At 40.5% G+C, this 24,665-nt stretch overlaps 1 protein-coding gene across 7 annotated transcripts in view; it reads left to right on the forward strand.

Annotated features, from left to right (window-relative positions):
- helz (helicase with zinc finger) overlaps positions 1-24,665 on the forward strand; it is a 343,256-nt gene that overhangs the window by 211,388 nt on the left and 107,203 nt on the right. For all 7 annotated transcript variants that reach the window (XM_072242661.1, XM_072242664.1, XM_072242665.1 and 4 more), the window contains 2 exons: positions 1,067-1,250; positions 4,323-4,551. In XM_072242661.1, the coding sequence (XP_072098762.1) occupies positions 1,067-1,250; positions 4,323-4,551 (413 nt within the window). The remainder of the gene's footprint in view (positions 1-1,066; positions 1,251-4,322; positions 4,552-24,665) is intronic.

Raw genomic sequence — 24,665 nt, forward strand, 5'->3', positions numbered from 1 at the left:
AGTACCTTAAAACTGTGCCCTCTCGTGCTAGCCATTCCAGCCCTGGGAAAAAGCCTCTGACTGTCCACACAATCAATGGCTTTCATCATGTTATACACCTCTATCAGGTCACCTCTCATCCTCTGTCACTCCATGGAAAAAAGGCCGAGTTCACTCAACCTATTCTCATAAGGCATGCTCCCCAATCCAGGCAACATCCTTGTAAATCTCCTCTGCATCCTTTCTATTGTTTCTACATTCTTCCTATAGTGAGGTGACGAGAACTGAGCACAGTACTCCAAGCCGGGTCTGACCAGGGTCCTATATAGCTGCAACATTACCTCTCGGCTCCTAAACTCAATCCCACGGTTGATGAGGGCCAAGGCACTGTATGCTTTCTTAACCACAGAGTCAACCTGCGCAGCAGCTTTGAGTGTCCTATGGACTCGGACCCCAAGAACCCTCTGATCCTCCATGCTGCCAAGACAGGTGACCCCAGCCATTATTAATATTTTTCAGAGATTGTCTGCCTGACGTCAGTGGTTGTATAACCAGGACTTGTGATATGCATCAGTTGCTCATACGACCATCCACCACCTGCTCCCATGGCTTCATTGGATGCTAATAATGGGGCTAATTAGGTGCAACACCTTGCCCAAAGATGACTTGCAGGCTAGCAGAGAGCAGGAGCACCTGACACCTCCTTTGTTAGAGATGTATCTCCATCCCACCACCCAGAAAATGAATTAACAGTTTGAAATAGTTAAATACAGAAATGTAAATAGAAATAGTAGTGCCCAACAGGGCTAGCAACATCAGTGGAGGGAGTACACAATTGTTTCAAGTCAATGACATCCATATCAGAGCAGTTTTGGTGAAATATCATTGACCTGAGGCATTTAACACTGTTCCTCCCCCTGCAGATGTGGCCCGATGTTTGACCTCTCAGCCTGTGACCACGTCCAGCATTTTCTATTCACATTTTTATACTACCTCTATCTTGGTGTTTTGCATGCGAGTCTAGAAGATACGTTTTTTGTATGTGTGTTAAATATTTTGCTCTCAACTCTATTTTGTATTCCAAAAGGTTTTTGAAATCGTGGAACGTGTTGAAGAGCTAAGGAGGAAGTGGCCTGTTGCTTGGGGGAAATTGGATGAAGGTAGCATCGGAGTGGTGACACCTTATGCTGACCAAGTGTTTAGGATTCGATCGGAACTTCGTAAGAAGAGATTGTCTGAAGTGAATGTGGAACGAGTTCTGAATGTTCAAGGTAGGTTCCCAGTAGCCGGTGAGTCATTTTTGTTTCTCCAAGTTTGCTGATGATACTAAACTGTGGAAAAGCAAATTGTGCAGAGGATGTGGAGATATAGATAGCTTAACTGAGTGGGCAGGGGGCTGGCAGATGGAGTACAACACTGATAAATGCGAGGTCATCGTCGTTGGAAGGAAAATAAAAGATTATTATTAATTGGTGAAATATTGCAGCATGATGTTGTGCAGGGGGGTTGGAGAGTGATTGTGCATGAATTGTAAATGGCTGGTTTGCAAGTGCAGCAGGGTTAGGTTAAGGCAAATCGAATGTTGGCCGTTGCCAGAGGGTTTGAATTTAAGAGCAGGGAGGTTATGCTGCAACAGTACAGGATGCTGGTGATGCTGTACCTGAACTGTGTGCGGTTGTGGTCTTCTTACTTGAGGAATGATATACTGTATTTGGAGTAGATGCAGAAGAGGTTCACCAGGTTGAATCTGGAGATGAGGAGTTGCATATGAGGAGTGATTGAGACACATGGGACTATACCCACTGGGATTCGGAAGAATGAAGGAGAAGCCTATAGAAACATATAAAATTATGAAAAGGATAGATAAAATCCAGGTTGTAAAGTTGTTTCCACTCATAAGTGTGACTAGAACTAGGGATTGCAGCTTCAAGATTTGGTAGATTTGGACAGATGAGGAGAAATCTGCTTTTTCCAGAGAGTAGTGAATCTGTGGAATTCTCTGCCCAGGGAAACAGTAGGGGTTACTTCACTAAATATATTTAAGACATGGTTAGATAGATTTTTGCATAGCAGAGGAATTAGGGATTCTGGGGAAAAGACAGGTTGGTGGAGCCTTTAAGTCCATAGCCGGAGTAACCATGTTGTTATTGCATGATGGAGCAACAGGTCAGATGGTCCATTGCTCCATTATTCAATAAGATCATGGTTTCTCTGGCTATGAGAGAGACCCTGTACACCCTGTACAAGATCACCATCATCCTATACAAGCCCCACCAGCATCCTGTACTGTTGCAGCATAACCTCCCTGCTATCAAATTCAATCCCTCTGGCAATGGCCAACATTCAATTTGCCTTAACCTAACCCTGCTGCACCTGCAAACCAACCATTTAGAATTCATGCACAATCACTCTCCAATTCCTCTGCACAACATCATGCTGCAATATTTCACCATTTAATAATCTGTTCCTATTCCTTACATCCTCATGTTCCATAATGGGGAAATTGTATGTCAACAGGAAAATATGTCACTACGGTAATGAGGCATTCCAATATATATGATGGTAAATAGTTGGAGAGAATTTTTCACCTTGGCTGTTGCCATTGCAAGAGGATCTTCACAGTTTGGGAATAACTGGTGAATATCTATTAGCTCATAGATGTATTTTAGTAAGTGACTTGAGTGACAGGATATAGAGCACACATCTTATAGGTTTAATTTTTAAAGCCCTTTTTAAATTGAACTCAATCTAGGAAATATAATTTGGCCCAGTCTATTTTAGATTTTTCAGCTGACAGGTGGTGTAGTTGCATCAGCATCCTAGTGCGAGGCGAATGGCCTCCGATTTGAATCCGGTTGGCTTCATCACACGCTTTCCATCCATGCTGGGTTGAGCATTGAGCTAGCAACTCGGCCTCATAAAGAACAGACAGCTGCCAAGGCAAACAGCAAAAGAGAATTCATAACATTCCAATGTGTCACAAGGTGCAAAAAGGATGAACTTGAGATTTTATTTACAGATGAATATTATTTATGAAATTACTGTGTGCAACTTTTTTTTGTAATTTTTTTCCAGAAGTAGATGGAAAATTAGTTCCTTTGTAAAGTTGCCATTGGCATTGTGAACATGTATGTTTGAGAGTTAAACTTGATTAGAAAGAGGAAGGATAGAGGAGATGAATACAAAGTAATAAAGTTCATGTTCCAACTTGATCTTGGGCAGGTAGTTGAGTTCTTCCATCCTCTTCTAACTGTGAGGTGCGTCTTAGAATGGTAGTGTTCTAATAATGTACTGTTCTTGATTATGTCATCAATTCTCTTCCTGGCGAAGTGATGTAAAAGGGCTTGAGTCCTTTAAAACCCGTGCACCTTTTTCCTTTACTGAATTTAGCAACATGTTATTTTGATGTTCCTCTTTTAATTCTTATTAGCTATACCAGAGTAGAAAAGGAACAAATTCATTTAATCCCTAAAAGCCTCCATTGGATTTCCTGGTTACTAAGTAGACCTCTATTTCATATCACAGCTTCTTTTGGACTCATTATGCATTTGCACGGTGTTTGCACATTTCCTTGTTGGTTCAGTCTTAGAATTATTGTATCCTGCTGTGGATATAAGCTAGATGCAAATGAACATCTACACTGTGGTGTACATTCACAAGAAGGGAGAAAGAAATTTTTATAATGCTTTTTATGGTTTTATCCTGTAATGTAAAGATGCGGTGGTCAATTTCTACATGACTTCCATATTTTTGTAATGCTGGTAGTCAAATATTGGCAAAGGGGAACGAACGTCGATTCAGACCATGAGAGGCCTGCGTCGGGCATATTCATGCCTTACAAGGCGCAGATTGGCAAAGCAACCTGGATAAGTTCTCCATTCCTCTTAAAAGCAGTGTCATTGATTTTTTTAATATCCAGTTGATAGGAGAGAAGGTGGCTTAGTTTTAATGTCTCACCCAAGATACAGCACTGCTGACAGTTAAGTTGCTGAGTGCTGCCCTGACGTCAACCCAGATTTATATCATCAAGTCTCCCATGTTGGACCTAAATGATGAAGTTCTGATCTTGAGGTGAGTGTGCCAACATCCACCTCAATGTCAAGTGAGGTCAATGAAGTGAAAAATTTGAAATCCAACCTTGAAGAAATGCATTTCAATACCACTGTACATTACCAAGTGAAGTACCTGTTTCACCTGAGTTTAGGAATGCAAAGTGAATTGACCCGAATTTGAACTATTTATAATGTCTTAGCAATAATCTTGATAGTTTTTTTCCCATGTAGAGTTGCTTTTAAATAACATGGAAAAAATATATGAACCTTTGCCCTTTTTAAATTTTTCAGGCAAGCAGTTTAGAGTGTTATTTCTCAGTACAGTAAGGACAAGACACACATGTAAGCATAAGCAGACCCCCATCAAGCGAAAGGAACAGTTAGTAGAAGACTCCACCGAGGACCTCGACTATGGGTTTCTGTCTAATTACAAACTACTAAACACTGCCATCACTAGAGCACAATCCCTGGTTGCTGTGGTTGGAGACCCCATAGCTCTGTGTTCAGTTGGGAGATGCAGGTAAAGTGAAATTATTGTTCTTTAATTAGAAAATTAATGATTACTCGCTGTTATGATTTGACTAATTTCACTTTAGTGTTTTTTTTTAATGCAAGGAAACTAATCTACCAATTTGTTCTTAGTGAGAATGTCTTATACACCCCCCCCTCCTAATTTCAGATTGAGATGGAATTATTTTCAAACAATGCTGCAAAATATTAATGTGCATTGGAATTCTAGAGTATGTCTAAATCCACATGTGCTTATTTGACCAATCTGTTGCATATTGGTATCTAGATTCCATAAGAGGCTCTTTCCATCCCACGTGGTCTCACTGCAGCAGCCTGTAGATCGATAGCTTACTCTTTTCATGTTTGAATTTGGATTGGAATTTGCAGAACGATAGGTTCCACCAACCACAGTAATGAAAGGTTATCAAAATCCTATTTGCTGCCCCAACTTTTCCGGTTTCTGGAGCTAAAGCCCCATCTCTGAATCCTAAAAATAATTGAAATTAATCTGTTGAAATTATGCACTTTCTGCATTTGTTAGATTTGCTTTGGGAAATCATACAATTTTATAATTATTCTAACATTGCCTATCTTTCAAAGAAATTTATAGACAGATCTTTCAAAAATTTTGTGCACAGAGAAATCCAGTGGACCAGGGTCTGTTGAATGAGCAACTTTTCAGCTATTAATCTAATTTATCTGTATCAGATTACCTGACGAGCTTTGGTTAGACATGACAACTATCATCTGTAGTGTTGTTTATTCCGAGGGGTAGTCCAGCCATTTCACTTTTGTGACCATTACTCTGGCATAATTAAAACAATACTAAGTGTGGGATTGAACTCAGGTTACACTCTGGCAGGTTTTTAATTATTTTGGGACAATGTCAAATAATGTGCATAGTGACAATGATAAAGCTGGTCAGGTCATAAACTCAGTGTACTACTGCACAGAAACAAGCCCCTCAGCCCATCCAGTCCATGCCAATGAACTGTTCAAGAATTTTTTTTTTAACCATGATTGGCTCATGAACTGACGGTGGATGATTTTGTGAACTTTACAGTTTTTGGAATGACTTAAATCTATGGATACCAGGGGATAATGTGGTTCCTGCCAAAAACTGTGCAATTATTGATCATTCAGTATTGTTAACACCATGGCTTGAATTTTTCAGTTTTATCCCACAGCCAATAAAAGACAACTTTGAATGTGCAGACATTATTATTGTTGCCAATTTAATCACAGTTTGTTATTTTAAAAAATACAGAGATGTTGCATTTTCCTGCAGTAAACACCTAATTTGCTTGAACAGTAGAAACAGAAGCAGAGTAGAACATTCAGCCGATACTCTGTAATTAATCTATAATGTTTATGGGCGATCTTTGATCGCGTCACCCTTTCCTACACTAATCCCATAAATTGAGTTCATTAATATCCAAAATCTGTTGATTTAAAATATTTAGCATCTCTAACACAATCCCTGATCCAGGAAGCAAATAAACAAATTAAGGCCCTTCGTAAATACAGAGATTCTGCTGATGCTGGAAATCCTGAGTAACAGACACAAAGTACTGGAGGAATTTAGCAGGTCAGGCAGCATCTATGAAGGGAATAAACAGTGGACATTTTAGGCTGAGGCTCATCTTCAGGATCATTGAACTTCAAGCCCTCTTTATATTACAGCATTTGTCGATATTTTTCATTATTATTTCTGAATTTGCACATTGAACCATTATATTTTCACCTAATGTATTAAATTTGTTATTGGTGCCATCACACCAATTAATTCACATCTCAAAGTAAATCACAGCTTTAACTGCTGCCTTGATTGACAGAGAAACTCTAGCAAGGCAGAGTTTAATCGGAGAATTGAAATGGTGAATGATTGCTTCGACTGTGATAGATGGGGTTAGTCTCGTGAGACCATGGATTTGAGGTCTCGTGAGGCCTGGGCAAGCTTGTATGGAAGACCAGTAGTTACCCATGCTGCAAGTCTCCCCTCTCCACACCACCAAAGAAGAACTGGACTGAACTGTCATCTTTCAGTTAGTCCTGACAAAGGGTCTCGGCCCAAAACGTCGACTGTACCTCTTCCTATAGATGCTGCCTGGCCTGCTGTGTTCACCAGCACCTTTTGTGTGTGCTGCTTTCCTATAGAAAGATAATCAAAGTGTAGCCTCACCAGCATCTACAACCACAGCCTGATCTCCCAAATTCAATACTCACTGACCTGACTGATGAAGGCCAGTATGCAGAAGCCACCTTCATCACCCTGTCTACTTGTGTCTCCACTTTCAGGGAACCTGTGTACCTGAACTCAAAGGTCTCTCTGTTCTACATCACATGCATGGATTCAGTAGGTTGAAAGACCACTAATAAGAATACCAGGATCAAGAGGTTAAAATTATCAGCAAAGATTGAACTGGCTAGTTTTCTTGTACAAAAGAGCACGAAAGCCAGAACTGTAAATGCAACAGGCATCAATAGATTCATTAAGAATTTACAAAGTAGTTACAGTGGGTTGCGCTCATTTACAAATGGTAATCGAGATGAATGGAATGGAAGGAGAAAGCTAGATAACTGTATGACAGTGATAGGAATAGGTTCTTGTAGGTAGGTTTCACTGACTGGAGAAAGATTGGAATATAAACCAATTAGGGTGAACGGTTTGTTTCCCTTCTGTGCCTTCTACGTAAAAGAAAAACAGATATCTGGGTAATGGATTCCTGCAGCACAGAACAAGACACTTTGATCAGTCATGCCTGTCCTAGCTTATCAAGAGTACAGCTTCTCTCATGTCATTGGCATTTGTCCATAATATCCTCCAGTTTCTGTTCATTTTCCTTTCTTTGATTCTAAACCTATATAGAGCCTGAGATCCAAATAAATACCTTCCAATTATTTTGAATATGTGACCTCAAGTTATTGACTCTCTATTACTTCAAAACCTGTTGTCACATATTTTTCAACATATGCCTCAGTTGCCTCATCCCTAAGAGCCTCCTGGTTAAATTTCTACTCGCCGTTTCCCTTACTGTGATATGCTATAATTCCTCATATGCAGCATTTAGCAATGTCTTCAATGTTTAGCCAGTGTCTAACCAATGATTTTAAATGCTATAATTTTATTATAACCTCAAGCAACCAATACACTCAATAATTTTATCATTTGTCTTCCTACATTTGATATGTAATATACTACCCTGCTCCGTTATCTATCACATGCAAAATCGATGATACTGCCTTCTTCACTAGAAAAAGGTAGTGGACCCAAAATTTAAAATTTACGGTTGCATCTATCCATCATTAGGGACTCTCATTATCCAGGACCTGCTCATTTCTTCTTACTACCTTTAGGGAGGATGTACAGGGGCTTAAAGACACACTTTCTGCGTTTTAGGAACAGCTTCTTCCCTTCTGCCATCAGATTTCTGACCAGACAAAGAACCAAACCAAGAAAAGTGCTTCACTATTTTTGCTCCCTTTTTGGACTGTATATTTAATTTAATTTTTAATAAATATTTCTTACTGTAATTTATAGATTTTTTTTGTGTTTTGCTCTCTGCTGCTGCCAAACAACAAATTTCATGATATATGTCAGTAAATCTGATTCTGAGTAAAAGCCTCCACCTAGTTCATATGATATCTGGTTTTCACTACCCTGAGCTCTTTATTTCTAAGCCAGTTTTGAATCCATTCCACTTTCAATCAAATGGCTCCCATTTTCTTTAGCCTTCTGTGGATCACTTAATTGAATGCTTTCTGAAAATCCATATCAACAATAACCATCACATTCTTTATAACCTTTTGTACACTCATCCAGTTCTGTCAAAGTAGTCAGAAACAATTTACTTTTAACAAATCTGCGTTACCTGTTTATGCTGTTCCTAAAAGAATTGTATTTCCCTCACAACCATAGTTGTTGGGCTGACTGACCCGTTGTTTCCTCATTCATCATTTGTCCTTCCTCCAGCACTGCTCCAGTATCTTTGAGTATTCAGGATTAGCGTGATTTGTCATATCAAGTCATACAATGAAGTGTGTTGTCTGCATCACAGTGTCCTGGGGAGCATGCAAATATTGCCATGCTTCCAGTGTCAACGTAACCTGACACCTAACTCATATGCCTTTGGAATGTGGGGAGGAAGCTGGAGCTTCTAGAGGAAACTCACAGAACATACAAACTCCTTACAAATAGTTGTGAGATTTGGACCCTGCACACTGGCACTATGAAGCATTGAGCTAACTGCAACACTACTGTATCACCTGCCTGGACTACCATCCCACCTGCTCGCAAAATAGTGACCCATATCTCTCCTATTTCCACTTTAGCTTTCTTGTCGACCCATTTCATCTGGACCAAGTGGCTGACTAATCTCTTTTAATTTATCTTTCTCTTTGACTTTTCTCCCCATCTCCTGATTTTGTGCAGCCCTCACATTATCCACTTCTTCTATACAGACAGATGCGAAGTGATCACCCTCTTCGTGAAGGTTTAAGGTTGCTTTGTATACTTCAAAATCCAATGTGATTGTTCTGGTATTTTGACTTGCTGCTTTTGAATCTGAGGATGATTAATGCCTCTGTTTTTAGTTCTGTCTACCTACTGCAGTTTCCTGTGTGGCATGAACTGAGAAAGCAGCCAAGCAGGGACAGCTAATGTTCCCCTTAAGTGTCTGATATACGCTTGGCGCAAGGCACTTGGGTGCACTTCATTATTTTTTATTGCTGCTTTCTTCCTCTTTTCCTCTCCATAGGGCACACATAATCTCTCTAAAATCAGCCTCCCCCGATGCTACGGTTGTAATTAAATAGAATGTTTCCTAGCACTACACATTCCTTGTTAGTATTTTGAAGATTGACTTCACTGCTATCTTGTGGGTGGAGGAAATTATTTGGTTCTTACTCCGTTCCTTCATTCCTTGCAGAATCCCCCAAACATTAAACAGAGCCTCTCAAATCTCACATTTTCTGTAGCTAGAAAAAAATGTTACTGTTTTCATAATGTTAAGATTTTGGGACCCAAAGTTTGATTTTGTCTAACAAGCTGTGTTATTTTCAGGATTGAAATTGAGTTCTGATTTATTAATCCACTGTCGAATTGAGTGCATGGTTCACTGAGTTTTTGATGCACAGTTAGATGGCAGAGCTTTGACGATCACTATTCTTGATATTTCTGTCTCTTGAATCATAAAGGTGTCAGCTTGATCATTAATATTTCCTGAGTTCCTTTGCCGACTTGATCTACCTTAATTATTAGAGAAGGTTATAAGTGTAACGGATTTTTAGTCATATGATGCAACACTGCATTATGGCTGTAAATATTCGAAACAGATTTGTTTGTACAGAGCCTTTTAATTTTTGTGCGTTAGTTATAGTTCCATGCTAAATTAGGAGAGGCAGCTAAGTAAATCATTGTTAATGAATGTTCACGCTTAGCTATTGATCTCACTGTGTTGGTATTTTAACCCCTAAAGACTGTATAACTCCTGTGGTAAAATACAGCTATTTGTATTTATGAAGGTAAGATTGCACTTAATGTAATTTTAACAAGTTGCCCTTACTTTCAGATGTCAAAATACAAATAGCATTTCTTGTTTCTCATTTTTGATAACTGGAAATGCAAAGCTGATCCCTGAGGAACCAGACTTGTTTCTGCGACATCTTTCTGTACTTGCCAAGTACTGGGCATCTTCACATGTAATTAATGTTTCCTTTTGGCTGCTTGCCAGAGATGCCTCTCAGCATGTCAAAATGAAGCTGTTCTCTTTCCCAAATACAATTCAGTTAAAACTGAAAAATTTGCATTCGTGTACCTGTAATTCTGGTTGGTGGGACAAAATAGGTCTAGACTCTCGAGTGTTGGTTGACTGAACAAATGAGCTTGTATTCAAATATCAAAGTAAATTTCTTTTCGAAATATGTATATGTCACCATATACCACTCTGAGATTTATCTTCATGTAGTCATTTTCATGAAATAAATGCAATAGAATTTATGAAAATACTGTAAACAACAAAGACTGACAGACAACCTATGTCCTAAAGAAGACAAGTCCAATTAAAAAAAATAATCCTGGGAACATGAGTTATAGAGCCTTTGAAAGTGAGTCCAAAGGTTGTGCAGTCAGTTGAGAGTTGAGGTGAGTGAAGTTATCCATGCTGGTTCAGGAGCCTGATGGTTGAAGGTTAATAACTGTTCCTGAACCTGGTGGTGCAGGATCTAAGGCTCCTCCACCTCCTGTCCAATGGTCGTAGTGAGAAGAGAACATGGCCTGGATGGTGGGGGCTCTAGAGGATAGATGCTGCTTTCTTGTCGCAGCACCCTTTGTAAATATGCTCAATGCTAAATTATTTAGCTTACTAATTCAGCCATTGTTTTGTCAGCAAACAAGGCTGTCAGTTTGCCTCTGAGAAGGATAAATATTTAAATTTTTATTGTTTATGGCTGAAGTTGATGGGCTGATTGAGATTATGGTCTTCATTTTGTTGAGATGGGGGCAGGCATTTTCTTGTATGCTTTAGTACATGGAGTATCTGAATTCTTTGTGACCATTTTTGGGAGGCTATGCCCTTTTATGGCGGAAATGGGAAGTGGCAAAAGAAGGGCGGATTATAGGCATCAGAATCAGGTTTACTATCATTGCCATATGTGGTGAAATTTCTTGTTTTGTGATGGCAAAGCAGCAATTACTATAAAATATAAAAAAGCAAAATAAATAAGTAGCCCAAAAAAGTAATAACGAGGTCATGTTCAAGAGTTTATGGATTGTTCTGAAATCTGATGGTGGAGGGAAAGAAGTTGTTCCTAAAGCATTGAGTGTACAACTTCAAGCACCTGCGTCTTCACCCTGATAGTAATAATGAGAAGGGGACATGTCCCAGATGGGGAGGGGCCTTAATAATGAATGCCGCCTTCCTGAAGCCCTGCCTTTTGAAGATGTCCTTAATGGTGTGGAGACTTATGCCCGTGAGTCTACCCTCTCTGCAGCATTTTCCATTTCTGGTATACCAGGCAGTGATGCTCTCCACAAAACATCTGTAGAAATTTATTTGACTTTGTTGTCAGACCAGATCTCAAACACTTAATAAAATAATTGTTGCTTGTGTGCCTTCTTCATGATTCCATCAAGATGTTGGGCCCAGGAAAGATCCTGTGAGACGTTGATGCCCAGAAACTTGAAGCTGTTTTCGTTCTCCACTGCTGACCTCTTGAAGAGGACTGGTTTGTGTTCTGCAAACTTCCCCTTCCTCAGTCAAAGTCCACATTCAATTCCTTAGCCTTGCTGACACTGCGTACAATGTTGTTGTTGTGACACTACTCAACCAGCTGATCTATCTCACTGTACGCCTCATTGTTGCCATCTGAGACTTTGTCAACAATAGTGGTGTGATCAGTGAATTCATCGATGGCAGTTGCGCTGTGCCTAGCCCCACAATCATGAAAGTGGAAAGAGTAGAGTGGCGAGCTAAGATGCGATCCCTGAGGTGCACCTGTATTCAGTGAGAGTGAGGACGAAACGTTATTACTGATCCATACTGACCATCATCTCCTGATGAGCAAGTTAAGGATCCAGTTGCAGAGGGAGATACATTTCAGCCATTTGATTGGCACAGGTTTTCAGTATCCTGCCAGGTACACCCTTGGACTCTGACAACTTGTGAAGATTCACCTTCTTTGAAGTATGTTCTGAAGTCTGCCTCCAAAACAGGGATCACAGGGTCACCAGATGCTGTGTGGATTTGCATAGGTGTAGTTTAATTCTCTGTTTCCATGTGTGCATAAAATGTGTAGAGCTCATTGGGAATTGAAGCACTATATTCATTCATTATGTTACATTTCACCTTATAGAAAGTAATTATGTGTTTTGGTTTAATTAGGTTTCAAACCTGCAAGATGATTTGAAAGATATGCCAGCAATATAGATTGTTGTTGAACTGATACTATAAAATATGAAAGAGAACTGCATCATTAATGAATTCAGGAATTACAATGCATGCAGTCAATAAATGCTTGGATTGGTTCACACAATAGAGAAACATTTAACACTGGAACCTGTACAAGACTTGGCTTTTATGCTGCAGATTTGAGTTGAAAAGAAAAATCTGAGCAGTGTGAATTTTATTTGTAGGAACAAAGGTAATCCAACATAATTCTATACAAAAAGTAAAAACTGAAAAGGTCTTTCAAATTAAAGATCAAGAGAATATGCATTTAATTTTAAAATATATGTAATTTTGGGCAAAATAGGAAGCTTTTCAGAAAGAATGAACACCAGTGGAAATAGCTTCCCTAGTTAGATAGAGAAGTTGAAATCCTGTTGTCAGCTAAGAATATTGTTTTGGTGGTAATGAAGGGGCCAGGGAGGTGAGGATGGTGGAGGGAAGAAATGCAGGGGTTAACAATTTTCATTGTTACCATTTTAGACGAATAAAAGCTGAAAGTGGTTGCAATAGACTTTCTAATCAGTGCTGTCTGTGGTTCTATAGAGTCAGAGAGCACGACAAGAGAGAAACAGGCCCTTCAGCTCATCCAGTCCATGCCAAACTGTTATTCTACCTAGTTCCATCAACCCACACCTGGATCTGAGCCTTCTGTACCCTTCCCATCCATGTACTTAATCAAACTTCTCATAGATGTTGCAATCAAACCTGAACCCACCGCTTCAGCTGGCAGCTTGTTCCTCGTTCCACACTTGTATCACACTCTGAGTGAAGTAGTTGCCCCTCAGGTTCCCTTTAAATATTTCATCTCTAGCCTGTTAGCTGCCACCCCTAATTTATGATAAATGGTACATAGGTTCCAGCTCTGATAACATTGTTTGTTGGGTGTACTGAATATGAATGGTCAATTTCACCAGCATCTAATACATTGAATGCCTACACGTTATTTGTCAATGGTTTGGTGCCAATTGTGTTTGTTATGCGTATTCATAGACTTCATTACTTTTGCCAGCTTCATTACATTGTTCCTCTTCAGTAAACACACCACTATTGAGAGCTGTGTTTCAGCTACCTAAGTCCTGGAATCCTCTCACCAAACCTCTCTGTGCCCCTCTCCTAAGGCTTTCTTTAAAATCTACATCTGAAGAAGTGTCAGGTTTCTAATGTCTCCCATGGTTCAGTATCAAACTGGTTTGAATACACGGGTTTGAAGTTAAATGTGCAGAATGAATGTTGCAAACTTTTGCAAGGAAAGCAAAGAAAATGAAGGCGTGTAGTTTTTACCTTACAGTGTTCATGGAGGTTCAGGAAGTAGGTATTTTGATGGTATTTACCTATAAGATATATATTGTACTGGCATAGTGTGCGAATTAATGCAACAACAGCTATTAAAACTAGCTATCCTATTTCTAAAATGCTTTTCTAGTAGCAGAAAAAGGCCAGACTTCAAAACTGGCAATCCAGGCTATATCTCCTGCACTTTCTTCCCTTCCCTGCTGAGGCACACAGGCATCTTGGAGTTGCAGCAGATCAGCTGCCTCAGAATAAACTGGCAATTGAACTTGAAATGTTGCAACTTCAGTCTGCTCCCAGTTATTGCATTTACTCTCAAAACATCAGGGAAATGGTTTCCATCTTGTTAAAATTCTGCAGGTCTAAATTGATGCTCCCCCTTCTCCCCATTTTCAAAACGATTTCAGAATGCAGTCTCTTCTGTATGCATACAATCACTTGGTTATTGAATCAGAAATGTGATACTCTGTTGTGACTCTGCCAAGCTGAGAGTGTTGAGTGGGATTTCTTGATTTACTTGTCAGCAATGAAGTGAAGATGTCTCTTCATCAATTTATTTCTCCTTTATGCTTGCAATTTCATCACTAACTAAGCCTGCTAGGTGCTATGGGCAATGCAGAGGGACTGTGGGGAAGGGATATAAGTAGGTTATTGGGTGAGAATGTAGCAGGAAAAAATGTGGAAAAATATGAGTTCATCTACTTCAATAGAAAAATTTTACATGTGGAATATCTTTTAAGTAGTGAAAGGTATTGCTATTCAGAGGAAATGTGTACAAATGACTTGTATGGAATATACTAAATAATATCTGATAATTGAAGTAAAATTTGCTTTCAGGAGCTAATGGAATGGATACAACATAGAGTCTAACCTGAGCTGTGTTGAACACCAATAAGTATTATGCAGATGTAGGTAACTGCAGATGCTTTAATCTGGAGCAAAATGAAAAATCCTGTTGCAAGATCTCAGCCAGTCAGGGAACACCTATAGAAGCAAGAGGGATGGTTGACAGTCTTAGTCAAGACCTTTCATCTGAAACTGATGCAGGGACTTGACCCCCCAAGTTGTCACAAATCCCTCTGCTTGACCCACTGAATTCTTCCAGCAGTTTGTCTTCACGATAAACATCAAGGGACAGCTTTGTGTGGGGAATTCTGTACTCATGAGGACTGGATGATCAGCCACTGAATATTCAAGGGAAAGATCAATAAAATTCTCACGTATTGAGGGAATCAACAGATATAGTGAGTGCAAGAAAGCATTGCTGATGTGAAAAATGTTCATATTGAAGTGTGGAGGAAACACCAGGTTCTAAATAACCTACTGCTGCTTCTAATTCATATGCCCTTCTTATTCTATTTTTGTTTTCAGAATTATTTCATACATAGCATATATAGTATTGAGAATGACCTTTCTCTACCAGCTGAAGGCTTGTCAGTAGTTTATATGGGCTTTTGTTATCAGTAGCTTGCAGCTTGCACACCATGAAGCTCACTACATTGTATCTAATATCTTAATTTACCATTAAGAATGACATCCATTTTGTTGCACTCCCATACCCTTCCGTCTCGACTGACCCTGCCGGAGTAATGAAGTTGTGGTATTAAAATATCCTAATTTGTCATTATGCATTTTTTGTGTGATATGTTGCTTCCTCTGCTCCTGCCTCCACACAACCCCAATTCTAAGTGTTTCTTCTTGGAATGCATTCATGGTTGAATTCTTTATTGGATCTGTCTCACTGATTCCCATAAGCAGAATTTACTTAAGTTGAAAGAAATGACTTAATGCATTTAATCCAGTTTGAAATTCAGCTGTTCAATGAAATGTGCATGACCTAGACCTTGTACAACTGTGTAAGTTAAGCCTGAATCATTATCGAGAAGATTTACATTAATACTCCAGCAGATAACCTTTGTAAAGCACAATATAAAAACAGTTCAGAACAAATGTATCCAAGTACTATACATATACGTCACTGTATACTACCTTGAAATTCATTTTCAAGCAGGTATTTACAGGAAAAGATAAGTACAATAGAATGAACAAAAAATAACTACATAAGCAGACAGACTAAGAAGCAATGTGCAAAAGAAGACAAACTGTGCAAGTAAAAAATAATGCTGAGAACATGAGTTGTAAAGAGTCCTTGAAAGTGAGTCTATTAGGTTGTAGAATTGGTTTAGAGTTGTGATGAGTGAAGTTATCTCCTCTGATTCAGGAGCCTGACAGTTGTGGTGCAATGACTGTTCCTGAACCTGGTGATGTGAGACCTAAAGCTCCTGTACGGAAAAAATGAATGAGCAGCTACTTCAGATGAGCTGATTTAAGTGGCTAGAATTCTTCCTACTCATAGTTAACGAGCAGAAAATCTAACACACAGAAGCTAGGCATTTTAAGGATTTCTGATCAGGATTGTTGTTTAGGAAACAATTTCCTGCAATATTTATAATTTGATTTCTTGTAAAGGCTGACATTTTGTAGTTCTTTTGGTTTTCTAGTGAGCATGGATTTAATGTGTGCCCTTCACTAATTTGGGACATCCAAAAGCACTTTATAGGCGGTGACATACTTCTAAATTATGATCAATGTGTAATGTAGAGAAATGCACACAACATGATTAAATAATTAAGATAGATTGGCAAGTTTTTTAGCTTTGATGATTGAGAAGCTGACAGTCTTTCTCCTTGTGAAAATTCCATGGCAGTCTCCAATTTGCCTGGGAGGTCAGATGGTGCCTTAGTTTCTGTCTTATCCGCAAGCCTGTGTCTCCATCTGTGAAATTAACATGAATTATGTTTGGAGTCTTAAGGCTTGAACCTGTCTGAGAAGTGCTGTCTTGGAAGCAGCAGGTCACTGTGTCACTGACCTGCTGCTAACATGAAGGTAAATGCAACTGAAAATGACACTTCATTCTGCAGAGTTTGAGCTCGTACCAGTGAGACAGTGAAACTGGTACTTCGTCTGGATTAGACAGAAGTCGCGTTGCAATGTTTTATACAAGCTTATGAATTATTTTCCTCTTTGTTTTTTTTATTGTCCTCTTTCAAGTGAGCTGCAAAACACTGATCTCTGTATAGATCTTAACATTTCATCACAAAACGTGGATGAAACTTGCAAACAACGCACAAAATGCTGGAGGAACTTAGCAGGCCAGGCAGCATCTATGGAAAAGAGTACAGTCGATGTTTTGGTTTGAGACCCTTCAGCATGACAGGAGTGTTGTGTCTTCCTTGCATTTTCAGCATCTGCTGATTTCCTCTTGTTTGTGATGAAACTTGCTAAGTTGCTTTAGTCCATGCAGAGACAGAAGTAGTAAGGATGTGCTTGTTAACCAGTTGCTCTTTGAAGGAGCTGGCACCAGCACCCTCTGCTGAATCTGCCTTTGGTTTGATTCCATCAACCACAATGAGCATTGTGATGGTGACATCTGAAATGGAAAAGAATGGAGTTAATTTCTCGATGAGGCTTGGAGCTGCTATCAAAGATTGTTGAGTTACTAATGTTCTTTAGATCAGGGGTCCCCAACCTTTTTTGCACCGCGGACTGGTTTAATATTGATAATATTCTTGCGGACCGGCCGACGGTGGTGGGGGGGGGGGGTTGTTAATCACGACAGGAATATAGGTGATAAGTCAACTATAAGTCACTTTTCAGTGGCTAATACAGGCAATTTCGTTTCTAAAAGGGTTTATCTAACGAATTTAATATTAAACACACAACGCATATTTTCCTCGCATGAATATAGTGATAAGTCAATTATAAGGGGGGTTCCTTATGTCCAATCTATTCCGCAATTTAGTTTTCGTTGCATTCATTGCAGAAAACTCTGCTTCGCAGTGATATGTTGGAAGTGGAAGCAACGTTTTCAGTGCTTTCGTGGCATCTCAGGATATTCAGCCTTGACTTTGATCCAGAATGCCGGCAGAGGTGTTATGTCAAACATACTTTGCAGCCCACTATCATTTGCAAGCTCCAGGAGTTGATCTTCTCGCGCTGACATCGATGATTCACCGGGGACATTTACAAATGGGTCACGGACCTATTCTTTTGCACGTCTTGGATCATTTGTGGTTGGGAAGTAATGCTCGAATTCTGTCGACATCGAAGATAGGTGATCGCGCACCAGCTGTGAGAAGGATGGTGCAGCCTCAGTCTCTCCCAAATTTCCAGCCAATGTTGGGAACATGTCAAATATGCCCCTGTCCACTCGCCATCCCCACAGTTCCAGTTTGACTGTGAAAACAGGCACTTTATCTGCCAACTTGAAGATAGTTGTCATTCTCTCCTGAAGTGACAAATTGAGTTCATTGAGCAGGTCGAAGATGTCACACAGATAAGCGAGTTTTGCTATCCACTCCTCGTCACTGAAGTGTGCTGCCAGTGGTGACTTTTTTCTTGAAAGAAATCTCTGTAGCTGCTGTCTTATCTCAAAAACCCTGGCAAGGGCTCTTCCCCTTGATAACCACCTGACTTCAGTGTGTAAGAGAAGGCGTTTGTGCTCTGCATCCATTTCCTCGCCAAGCTGCTCAAACAGTCGTGAGTTCAGGGCTTTTGCTTTGATGTGATTGATAACTTCAACGTCACTCAACACGCTGTTAAGATCAGGTGACATTTTTTGGCTGGCCAGCATTTCCCTGTGTGTGACACTGTGTAGACTGGCATTCAGGAGCAACCTCTTTGACTTGGGTAGTCAAACCAGACTCGTTAAGCCGTTCCAACAGCTGTGCTTTGATGCCCTCCGCTATGTCATTGATTCTCCTTGAAACTGTGGTAGCTGAAAGAGAAACCTATGCCATCTTGTTAGCTGCAGCTTCTCCCAACAGTTCACGGCACATGTCCTTGGCAGCAGGCAGAATCAATTCTTCACCAACAGTGAAAGGCTTCTGAGCCTTAGCAATACAGTTAGCCACTAAGTACGACGCTGTCAGAGCAGCAGTGTTTGTGGAGGTGGTGGCTGTCAGCACTTGGTTCTGTTCCGCTTGCTCATGTTTTTTCCGCTCAAAGAACTCAACGGGTTTGTCTTTAAGTGCAGGGTGCTTGGACTCAAGGTGCCGAAGCAGCTTTGAGGGCTTCATTGCCTCATTAGACAGCTTGTCTCCACATATCAGGCACAGGGGGCTTGGAATGTACGAGTCACCGGGCACAATAAAGCCATATTTTATGTACGACTCGTGGTATTTTCTGTTCAAGGAAGCTTTCTTTTCTTTTGCAGTCTCTGCCTCAGCTGTCTCTGCGTTATCATCATCGTTAGGCCTTTTATGTCCCCTACCACCTCTTCCAAAGAAACTCTCAAGCGATGTTTGTTTTTTACTCATCGAGTAATTTCAGGTTAATGACCGACTGATGACCTCGCGTGCATTGAAGTTCAACAGTGGGCGTGACAGGGAATGAGGAAAGGTGCAGCTGACTCATATCGTTTCATGTCGCCAAATCATATCATTTCCTCACGGCTCGGTAGCACATGCTTTGCGGCCCGGTGGTTGGGGACCACTGCTTTAGATAGTGAACTCTGAATCTCTGGTATTTCTACCAAGAAGAATAGGGGATCCAGAATCTGGAATCATATCAGATGTACTACTCTTTCCTGAGATTTCAGTTTCATGATTATCGTTCCATTGGTGAATGTTCTGTCTTGCTGCTGACTTGAACGCTCATGTTGTTAATGTCACTTCTGGGCTTTCTGTATTTTAGCAATTTAATATCTTCTAACTGATCATTTCACTCTGCCTCCCAGGCACCTCAGATCTCTAATTCTATTCAGAGCTGATCAGTAGGGACTAGCCTTGGAGTGACTTTGCAATTTTCTCTCCTCCATCCTTCTTGATTCTGACTTCCTGAGTAAGATGGATGCTGCACCTTCATTTGAGAGGTCCAACATCCATAATTGCTGCACGTTGGGCACAAATGCACAGCTACAGTGGCATACAGAAGTTTGGGCACCCCGGTCAAAATTTCTGTTACTGTGAATAGCTAAGCGAGTAAAAGATGAACTGATTTCCAAAAGGCATAAAGTTAAAGATGACACATTTCTTTAACATTTTAAGCAAGAAAACTTTTTTATTTCCACCTTTTACAGTTTCAAAATAACAAAAAAGGAAAAGGGCCCGAAGCAAAAGTTTGGGCACCCTGCATGGTCAATATTTAGTAACACCCCCTTTGGCAAGTATCACAGCTTGTAAACGCTTTCTGTAGCCAGCTAAGAGTCTTTCAATTCTTGTTTGGGGGATTTTCACCCATTCTTCCTTGCAAAAGGCTTCTAGTTCTATGAGATTCTTGGGCCGTCTTGCATCCACTGCTCTTTTGAGGTCTATCCACAGATCCTTGATGATGTTTATGCCAGGGGACTGTGAGGTCCATGGCAAAACCTTCAGCTTGTGCCTCTTGAGGTAGTCCATTGTGGATTTTGAGGTGTGCTTAGGATCATTATCCTGTTGTAGAAGCCATCCTCTTTTCATCTTGGGCTTTTTTACGGATGGTGTGATTTTGCTTCCAGAATTTGCTGGTATTTAATTGAATTAATTCTTCTTTAATTGAATTGAATTCATTGCGGCCAAAAAGTTCTATTTTAACTTCATCAGTCCACAGGACTTGTTTCCAAAATATATCAGGTTTGTTTAGATGTTCCTTTGAACCTTTTGAATAGAACTTTTTGGCTGCAATGAGCAAAGGTATGTTTGGAGAAAAAAGGGTGCAGAATTTCATGAAAAGAGCCCCTCTCCAACTGTTAAGCACGGGGGTGGATCGATCATGCTTTGGGCTTGTGTTGCGGCCAGTGGCATGGGGAACATTTGCTGGTAAAGGGAAGAATGAATTCAGTTAAATACCAGCAAATTCTGGAAGCAAACATCACACCATCTGTAAAAAAGCTGAAGATGAAAAGAGGATGGCTTCTACAACAGGATAATGATCCTAAGCACACCTCAAAATCCACAATGGACTCCCTCAAGAGATGCAAGCTGAAGGTTTTGCCATGGTCCTCACAGTCTCCCAACCTAAACATCAACGAAAATCTGTGGATAGACCTCAAAAGAGCAGTGCATGCAAGATAGCCCAAGAATCTCACAGAACCAGAAGCCTTTTGCAAGGAAGAATGGGTGAAAATCCCCCAAACAAGAATTGAAAGACTCTTAGCTGGCTACAGAAAGCGTTTACAAGCTGTGATACTTGCCAAAGGGGGTGTTACTAAGTACTGACCATGCAGGGTGCCCAAACTTTTGCTTCAGGCCCTTTTCCTTTTCTGTTATTTTGAAACTGTAAAAGATGGAAATAAAAAAGTTTTCTTGCTTAAAATATTAAAGAAATGTGTCATCTTTAACTTTATGCCTTTTGGAAGTTCATTTTTTGCTCGCTTAGCTATTCCTCACAGTAACCGAAATTTTGACTAGGGTGCCCAAACTTTTGCATGCCACTGTATATAATGCATTAAATTCTCATTTTAAAAGCTGTTTCTTGGAGGTCAAAAAGAATGTCAGCTAACAGCTTCCATCTGTCACATTACTTTTTAAAATAAAGTTCTTATAAGCTTTTAAAAATATAGTTAGAGTAGTTTTACTCTTGTGGTAATTGAAAGCACAGTCAAAATTGTGATTGATATTTTCTCGATGGGAAGAGCATTAAATCTTGTTGAATGAAAGAGCCATATGTCAAGTGTAGCTTCCACTGGGTGCTAATGCCACAAACAGTGATATCACAATATTAAGATTGACGGAGTGTGGTACAAAATATTCTTCTTAGTATGCAAATATAGAATGCTGCAGATCGGAAATGTAAACAAAATGCTGGGAATACCCAGGAGGTCAGGCAGAGGGAATTGGAATGAGCAATTTGGCTTGCAAACCTTGTAACAAATTGGTATTATTTTCATTTTTGGCGCAAGTTCCCTCATCAAATCATCTTGAGTAGTTTGAAATGTTATCTTGTCCCTTGCGATTGTACCAGGGGAATCCAGTGAATACCTGTGGGCTGCCAATTGCAAACATGGCTCACCTTATCCGTAGCTGATGTATTTGGCCTAAAGTGCCTGTGTTATTTGATTGGAGGATTTTCTGATAGTGATGATGCCTGTGAAGCTGCTGCAAGTAGGTTTTTCATTGCACTTGTGCATACACGTATTTGTGCTTATGACAATAAACTTGACTCACCTAATTACTTCTCTACCTTTTTTTCCTCCCTGACCCTGTAAATGTCTCTTTTTCAAGAGTACGTGCAGCTAGTTCCCTTGGGATTTAAAAGCTATTTGTACCAACCTTCCAGGCATTGCAGTTCTGGTCTTCGTGAATCTGTCTTCTGGTTTTGTGACCCAATTTTAGCACCATCCCTATCAGTGCATCTCCCAGCTCACTCCTTGCCCTGGATCACTGCAGTTAACAATAGATTTATCTAACTGACCTCAGCTGCTTAAGCTGATTGAACCTGATCTTTACAGATGAGTGTAGATAGACTTTAATCTAGTGGTCAGAAAATCAAGCAAATTCCATTGTGAATTCTATTGTACTCTCTTTTGGGTTCACCTCAATTGAAAGGCCAGTTAGAAATGGTCACAGCATTAGATTATGATGGCTTGCATATATAAATTAGATCACCATGCCAACAGAGCCTCTGCTCCCTACCTCCTGTATCATTTCTGCATTCAGTCTCAGCTGGATGCATCAATACTGTCTGTATTTTGTATGCAGCTGAACAATTTAGAAATGTAACTCGTTAGTTTGGTCCCAGCTTTTCCACACCAGATAATAATTTCCTTTCGTTCTTTATAAATAGATTTTTGTATTAAAAAGGTGTAGCCTTTTACTTCTGCTTAAATTTATTTCAGTTCACCAACTCACTGCCTGATTTTTTTTGTTTTATAAATTATCCTTTTTCTCTTGTATAGTTGAACCATCTCATTCTCCATCAACCTTAAGCTAGACATTAACTGTTCCATAAAATTAATTGAAAGGAAATGTCTGACCACCCTGGGCCCAGTATATTGATTCAATTACAAAGAAGGCACGCAGCAGTTATATTTCATTTAGAGTTTGAGGATGTTTGGTATGTCGCCGAAGGCTAGCAAATTTCTCCAGATGTGCCGTGGACAGCATTCTGGCTGGTTACACCTCCCTCTCCTATAAAGGCTCCAATGAACAGGACTGGAAAAAGCTACAGGGTGTTGTAAGTTCAGCCAGCTCCATCATGGGCACCAACCTCCCCACCATCTAGGACATCTTGAAAGGGCGATGCCTCAGGAAGGCAGTATCCATCATTATACATCCTCGCTATCTCGGATATACCCTCTTCTCATTGCTACCATCAGGAAGGAAGTACAGGAGCATGAAAACACTCAACATTTTATGAACAGTTTCTTTCCCTCTGCCATCAGTTTTCTTTCCCTCTGCCATCAGATTTCTGAAAGGTCCATGAACCATGAACACTACTTCACTACCTGCCTCTCTTTTTACACTATTTATTTCTTATTGTAACTTTGAATAATGTTTTATCTATTACACTGTACTGCTGCTGCAAAACAACGCATTTCATGACCGAAGTTATTCATAATAAACCTGATTCTGATCCTTGATTCTTTCTTCAATATCAGTAGCAATCTCAGTTTCGTTATAAGGATCCCATCAACCCAGCTCATGGACTAGGAGACTATGTAGCATTCTCACCAGGACCACCAGACTCAAAAATAGTCACTTTCCCTAAGCAGTCAGGATGGTCAACACCTCCATCCAATAATCCTCAGCCCCCCACCCACCACCACTATTTATCATTTCCTGTCAGTCACCTTATGTACCAACACACCTGTGCCTAGCGTCACTTTATGAACATATGATCAATCTGTGTATATAAGCTATCATGTATTTATATTTCGCACACAACAGGAATTCTGCAGATGCTGGAAATTCAAGCAACACACATCAAAGTTGCTGGTGAACACAGCAGGCCAGGCAGCATCTGTAGGAAAGGGTGCAGCCGACGTTTCAGGCCGAGACCCTTCATCAGGACTAACTGAAGGAAGAGTGAGTAAGGGATTTGAAAGTTGGAGGGGGAGGGGGAGATCCAAAATGATAGGAGAAGACAGGAGGGGGAGGGATAGAGCCAAGAGCTGGACAGGTGATTGGCAAAAGGGGATACGAGAGGATCATGGGACAGGAGGTCCGGGAAGAAAGACGGAAGGGGGGGACCCAGAGGGTGGGCAAGAGGTATATTCAGAGGGACAGAGGGAGAAAAAGGAGAGTGAGAAAAAGAATGTGTGCATAAAAATAAGTAACAGATGGGGTACAAGGGGGAGGTGGGGCCTTAGCGGAAGTTAGAGAAGTCGATGTTCATGCCATCAGGTTGGAGGCTACCCAGACGGAATATAAGGTGTTGTTCTTCCAACCTGAGTGTGGCTTCATCTTTACAGTAGAGGAGGCTGTGGATAGACATGTCAGAATGGGAATGGGATGTGGAATTAAAATGTGTGGCCACTGGGAGATCCTGCTTTCTCTGGCGGACAGAGCGTAGATGTTCAGCAAAGCTGTCTCCCAGTCTGCGTCGGGTCTCGCCAATATTCCCTTACCACCATTAAGGGCCCCAAACAGTCCTTCCAGGTGAGGCAACACTTCACCTGTGAGTCGACTGGGGTGATATACTGTGTCCGGTGCTCCCGATGTGGCCTTTTATATATTGGCGAGACCGGACGCAGACTGGGAGACCGCTTTGCTGAACATCATCTACGCTCTGTCCGCCAGAGAAAGCAGGATCTCCCAGTGGCCACACATTTTAATTCCACATCCCATTCCCATTCTGACATGTCTATCCACGGCCTCCTCTACTGTAAAGATGAAGCCACACTCAGGTTGGAGGAACAACACCTTATATTCCGTCTGGGTAGCCTCCAACCTGATGCCATGAGCATCGA

The sequence above is a fragment of the Mobula birostris genome, chromosome 24 (genome assembly GCF_030028105.1).
Source record: "Mobula birostris isolate sMobBir1 chromosome 24, sMobBir1.hap1, whole genome shotgun sequence".
In the NCBI taxonomy this organism is placed as follows: domain Eukaryota; kingdom Metazoa; phylum Chordata; class Chondrichthyes; order Myliobatiformes; family Myliobatidae; genus Mobula; species Mobula birostris.